This window comes from Mus caroli, chromosome 4 (assembly GCF_900094665.2).
Source record: "Mus caroli chromosome 4, CAROLI_EIJ_v1.1, whole genome shotgun sequence".
NCBI classification, from domain to species: domain Eukaryota; kingdom Metazoa; phylum Chordata; class Mammalia; order Rodentia; family Muridae; genus Mus; species Mus caroli.
This window is the reverse complement of record NC_034573.1, coordinates 47373634-47380311: the sequence shown is the minus strand read 5'-3', so window position 1 is coordinate 47380311 and position 6678 is coordinate 47373634. Positions and strand designations below refer to the sequence as shown.

Here is a 6678-nt window from a genome sequence, read left to right as displayed (position 1 = left end):
GGTTATTTTTCTTTCTGAGACTGGGTCACCTTCTGTAATATGATACTCTTATTTAATAATGTACTTTTTATTTAAAAATATTCTTTCTAAAAAAAAAAAAAAAAAAAAAAAAAAAAGAAAAGAAAAGGAAGCCATACATGTCTGTCTGTTTCCAGTAAACTGCAAGTGAGGCACAAGAAGACATTGGTTGGGGAGACCTTGCCACCCTTGGCCTCCCCAGATCCTTGGAGGTCAGTCCAGCCTAGCATTCCTTTCTTAACACCTGCTGCAAAGCCCTCACTTTGCATTGCTATAGGACTTTCAGATCCCTTCGTGTCCGTTGACCTTTCTAGCTAAGGATGTGACTTTTGACTAACCTTTGGCCTGTGGGTCAGCAGTTAAGCTGTCCATTATCCCCAACCCCTTTCATCTTTTGCCTTTTTAAGGACAATGCCAGTTGTGCATAATTTAATACTTATTTTGGCTGTCTAAGCCATTCTTAGGTGATGAAATTCCCAAGGCAGGTGCTGTAAGGGGTATTATTCTTGGATGGTAATTATGGGAAACTTTAAAGAGAAGCATTAGACTGTGCTGTAGAAAATATTTACTCTCACTCAGGGGCTTCCACCCTGCCTTTGGTTATTAAGTTTTAGCATAAATGACACACAACCTTTAAATTTATAATAAACCTTAGTCACCAGTAGAGCTGGGCACATTACCCTCTCTGCTATTATGTCTGTTTCCCTGCCAAGAACCCCAAAATATGACTTGCCATGTTCCATCTGGGCTGCTCTTAACTCCAACTGATCAGCCCTCATGGCCACAATGTCAAGATTCTTACCCCCATGATGTCTTACCATGGGGATCTTATGTGGTACAACTGTCTAGAAAAGGAAAGGAAAGGGGGGAGGGGAAGGAAGGGGAGGGAAGGGGAGGGAAAGAAGATGGTGTGTTGCTGTGAGGATGTCAGCTGAGGGAAAAGGTGTCAGTTGACGCTAATTTTTTTCCTAAACTAATGAAAAGGTTTTTTTTCCAAATCAGTACAGAGGCCCTAAAAGTGGATGCTTAGTATATTGATGAAATTATACCTAAAAATTAAAGGACGATTTATTTTCTTAAATAATTTATTTGTAATAAATTAACAGTTAAATAGCAAATTATAATTAATGGTCAAGAACTCACAAAACATACTAACAGATTTTTTAAAATCTTTGGTTGACACATCTACTCACATTCTACAAAGCATGATAATTTTGTGTCACAAAAAAGCATAGATCACTAAATGCTTTCAGGAAGAGGTTAATGTAACGGTAAGGCGCTTTTGTTTGTTTTCAACCCCAGATACACGTTGACTGATCAGCACTAAGGAAAAGCTGGAAAGGGTCAAGAAACAGACATCTGTGTCCTAGACCTCTGTGGATGGCCCCGAGACCTTTGGAAAGCCATTCTGAAACTCCCTGGACCTTTTTTCTTCTCTGTGGAGTGACCAAGCAGACAGTCTGTATAAAGCTTGGATGTGGTTGCTAAACACTTCCATTACAGTCCAAAGAAGACCAGACACTCACTTTAGTTCAAGGAAGAGAGGAGCATAGTTAGAAAATGTGGCTTAACTCTTCTGTTAGACTCAAATGACCCATAAACAGATGTAGCATCTGGTAGACTATGATGCATTTGAACTATGAATTCTTACTGCTAGGACCACCATGCCTGGCATGAAGATACCAGAGAAAAACATACAGAGAGTTTTGATTTAGCTTCTAGTCCCACACATACCGTGACTATTTGGGCCTGATGTAATAACAACTCCTCCTCCTCCTCCTCCTCTTCTTCTTCTTCCTCTTCTTCTTCTTCCTCATCTCCTCCTCCTCCTCCTCCTCTTCTTCTTCTTCTTCTTCTTCAGATGTTAATTTAATACAACTTGGTATAGAAATTTTAAGGTGAAGAAATATTTCAAGAAGTACATCACATATAATAATATTGCAAAGATTTATTCATCTTTGAAAGGATTTCCTCTAGGGGTTCTTGAAATAATCACCCCCCTCATTCAGTATAATTACAGCTCAACCTCCTCATTTCATTTGGTGTCCTTGTAGCACTTCAGGGAAGGCCCTCTCTGAGCACAGACGAAAGCCCCAGCAAGCAGGGAAAAGCGTATTCTGTGTATGGCACAAAAGTCCTGCATTTAGGGACAGAGGTCCTCTGTGCCTTCTTCACATTCAAAGAAGCTAAGTAAAAGCAAAGCAATGCCAAATGTACTCTTTTTAATCTAATGCCAGACGAGAGGTCAGTGTTACACAAAATCATTGAAATGTCCCAGTGTCTGACTCTCCCCAGGCTGCTAAGAATGATATGCACACTTGGGGTGGAAGGAAGTAATCTCCTGGCCTCTGTGCTCACTTGTCTCCATAATCTATACTGTTTCTGTGGGGAGATTAATCAAGGGCAGGTTAAATAAAGGACTTAGCGGGAAACCCAGTGTGCTATAAGTGCATCGGCTGAATTGACCTGAATGACAGTCACCTTGTTACATATAAAGAAAATACTTTCTAGAGAGACAAAGAAGCTTAAGTTTCTATATTGTGTAGCTATCGAAAATTCATAACCACAATCCACAGATTGCCCACCTGTAATTCAAAAGATTATAAAGCCAAAAGAACTTTGGGGAAATAAAATGTTCCAGAGCTAGGCATTTTCTGCAACTGGGGCTCAGCTACTACTGGACTTATCTTTGAGTCCAGGCACCATCAGGACCAGGTTGGTTCGTGGTGATGACTGCAAGATCCACAGTGTGCTACTGATTTACTGGGTGCTACTCTGCCCCAGCTTAAGGATGAGCAAATGCTCTGTGGGAGGCAGGAAGACCAAGTCAAAAGCACTCGTACATTAGCATCTGGTATTCTATTTCTATTGTTTACCCTCAATGAATCATAAAATGGCAATATTCAGATTTTCGTAATTATTTAATTTTACAGGACTTATGTCAGCATGAATTTGGGCTGAATTAAAAGAGTCAGTACCAAGTGTGTCAAACTAAGGGTGTGCTCGCGCTCATTTTAGCTAACGTTTATAAGAAAACCTATGAAGTCCAGTTCGTAAGTTATCAAGACTTTTCCTTACACGGATGAAACCTGCTATTTGGTCTCAGAGACAGTATATGTATCAGAGGCTCAACTGAAGTCGAATATCATGATTCCACAGAGGTCAAAGGAGGCTTTAATCCTCACTGCTCTGCTCCAGAGGGGCATCCCTCCAAAGAGGGCCCCATGGCTCTCCCGGGTTGGTTTCCACAGTGGCTAACTCTTCACTCATCAGTCTTAACATGTGTTTGCCTTCCATCAAACGCGTCTCCTTTCTCAAAGTAAACGTTTAAATATATTCAGAGGGCAACAAGCATTGTTCTTTCATCTGAGATCCAGTCTTAAGGAAGTCCTCATTACTGACGTCATGGGTGAGACAGCAGTTTTAAACTTACAGCTGTTTTGTTTTGCTGGTTTTTTTCCCCACCTGAAGTTCTGGGGTAATAGGACTCGAGCAATATTGCTCAAGTCTCCTTTCAGCTCTCAGCTGCTGTTCATCACTTCGTCACTTCACTTCCGGTGTCATACCTCACCACAGCATGAAATCATGTGACTCTTCAACCAGTGCTGCCCTGGGGGCTGACTGTCACCACCACCTTAGGGAGCCCCGTGGCTTGGGCCAGGGGAAGGAACTTGGTAGTCATTCAGTAGAGTTCTGTCATCCCCATCTGGCAGGCGGGGCTTTGGGGGAAAGAGCCCCAGAATGTTTCCCTGAGCGGCAGCGACTCCTGTTTGATGCAGGTTTTGCTCGCCCAAGACCTTGACCAAGAAGTTGATATACCTCATTGCCAAGCGAAGCGTCTCGTTCTTGCTCAGCTTCTTGTCTGGAGGGTGAGTAGGGATGAGTTTCCTCAGCTTGGCAAAGGCATTGTTGACACTCTGCTGCCTCCACCGCTCCCTGGTATTTGTGAAGATCTTTCTGGTCATGTCCAGGTTCCTGCAATGGGAGAGAAAAGGGGCTTTGGTGGCCAAGCTCTTGTAAGAGGCACAGTTATAATCACGTGTTCTGCCAAGAACCTGCAGTGTTAGCTCTTCTCAACCTGGACTTTAGGAAATTCATTTTGACTAAGACTTTTAAAGACATGTTTTAGAAATGTCTTTTAAAAGTTTTTTTTTTATTTCCTGTATGTGGGTACACTGTTACTATCACACACCAGAAGAGGGCATCGGATCCCCATTACAGATGGTTGTGAACCACCGTGTGGTTGCTGGGAATTGAACTCAGGACCTCTGGAAGAGCAGTCAGTGCTCTTAACCGTTGAGCCATCTCTCCAGCCCCAGAAATGTCTTTTTTTTAAGAAGGAAAAGAAGATGTAAGAAGAAAGGGCCAAAGACCAGCATGCTGTCACGTTTTCTCCCTGATTATTTTGCAGTCACCATTAAAAAACTGCACCTAGTCTCTTTCCTATATCCTTCATCCCACATCCCCCACGTTTTGAGACTGGATCTCACGCATTCCAGGATGGCCTCAACCTTACAATATGGCCAAGGGTGATCTTGAACTTCTGAATCTCTTACCTTCACATCCTGAATGCTGGGAATGCAGGCATGTGTCACCATGCTTTGGTGTATGCATGCTGGGGGTTCAGGCATGCTGAGCAACATTCCTTCAACTAAGCTACATCTCCAACCTCCATCATAACTATCCTTCCCAGTAGATCATCTCCAGTACAGACTCAAGTACATGTGTGACTAAAATTCATACTTAGCCCACGGAGTGTTGGATGTGAATGTGCAGTGTATTAAGAACTTTCAGGAATGGAGAAATTAAGTGATATTTGGATTGGAGAAGATGGGACAGCTCTCCTTGCTTTGGCCGACCTCATCTGGAGGACTGGGCTCCAAACTCCAATAGCTAGAATGTTCACAGTTGGAGAACTGTGAGCAGGGTGAGAAAGGGCCGAGACGAGATACCCAGAGCTATGACAGCAGACATGCAGCTGTTTAGCCTGATAAGAAGAAAAGGAAACATGCCTGTGATTTGTGGCATGGACTTCCAGAAGACACCTGGCCTTCTTGGCCTTTCCATAGCTGACCTTCTCCACATTAGGAAGGATCATCAAATACTGCCGAATCTCATTTGCCATCTTTAACTGTTGGAGGCATGGATCCTCTTTCTCCTCCACATGGCCCGGAATAGTGCATTAAAATGGGAATCATCATGGCACACTGGCAAGTGAGTCAAATCTCACCCCTAGGAAGCCTGGTGTTGGTGGTTCACTTGCTGTTCCTTGGTGCTTGCTCCAGCCTCAGCTTCCCAGAGCACTTAGGCCCTCTGCCCCTGCCCAAGAGTGATGTGCATTGCTAACTTTTCATGCTCTTTCCTCATTCTCCAATCTCCTCCTCACAGTCTCCCCTTCTCTTTCTCCAGATTCTTTAAAGAGCTGCTCTAAGTTGGGCCTGGCTGTGCAGGCCTGCAGCCCTAGCCACTTAAGAGGCTAAGGCAAGAGGATTTCAAGTTCAAGGACTCCTTGAGCTACAGAGTGAGTTTGGCCTTCCTGGGCAAGGGCACTTGCCTGTAGCATGCATGAACCTTAGGAGGCCTAAGGAAAGGGACCAGCTCTACCCAGCCTCCTCCTAATCCTGACTGTATAATAAGAGTCTTCATAGCATAGCAAAATACACTCTGGAGATGCTAGGATCAACTGCAGCTGTTAGCTGTGCTATCACTGGAGTAAGCTACAGTGCACACTAATGTGTTGCCAGTGGTTTGTAGATCGAGGTATTCAATAAATTATATGTAACAGGGCTGGACAGATGGCTTAGCAGTTAAGAGCACTGTCTGCTCTTCCGGAGGTCCTGAGTTCAAATCCCAGCATCCATATGGTGGCTCACAACCATCTTGTAATAAGATCTGATGCCCTTGGTATGTCTGAAGACAACTACAGTGCACTCACATAAAACAAATAAATCTTTTTTAAAAATTATACGTGACATTTCCCTACTTTCTTATAAAATGGACTTGGATTGGCAATTTTGCCCGATTGTAGGCTAATGTAAGCGTTCTGAGCACATTTGAGGTAGGCTAGTCTAAGTTAATGATCTTCTAAGTCAGGTGTGTCAAATACATCTTCAATGTGTGTTTTCAACCTCTGGCCGACTCTGAAGGAGGGTTCAGGTCTACATCCTAAGTCAGGGTATGGCTTTATTGTACTGCTGCTGCAACCTCAGAAGTAGGGTTCAGCCTTGACGACCCTCAGGAGATGGCTGCCCTTTTGTTTACCTGATGACAGCTTCTGTAGATACAGAGAAACATCACTTACATCCTAGAGCCTGCTTCCAGGAAGACCACATCGCCCTGGAAAACAGATGGGTGAACCAGGTCTCTTCCAGGTTAGAAATGTACACTGGCTCATTATCTTGTCTCTAGCCTGAGTCATTTCTGAATAATTTGCTTTTTGGCTCTACCATAAAAGCATGCTGCCGGGACTTTATCCCAGTTCTACCTGAAGCAGAAAACATCACCTGCAGCCACATGAAGGAGTCTCGAAGACAGGAAGAAAACTATTAGGTTTTGTTCACACCAGAGCAGGCCAGGACTGAGGGGCAACCGTTGTCTTATCAAAAGAGGGTTTAGCTCACAGCCAAGTCAACTCTAGTCCTGTGGGGGGCGGGGGGGGGG

General features: G+C 43.7%; 1 protein-coding gene across 1 annotated transcript in view; it reads right to left on the bottom strand.

The window, feature by feature from the left end:
- Positions 1–1089: 1089 nt before the first annotated feature.
- Tal2 (TAL bHLH transcription factor 2) overlaps positions 1090–6678 on the bottom strand; it is an 8538-nt gene continuing 2949 nt past the window's right edge. Inside the window, exon 2 of the mRNA XM_021161611.2 lies at positions 1090–3993. Within this exon, the coding sequence (XP_021017270.1) occupies positions 3654–3983 (330 nt within the window). The 5' untranslated portion in view covers positions 3984–3993 and the 3' untranslated portion in view covers positions 1090–3653. The remainder of the gene's footprint in view (positions 3994–6678) is intronic.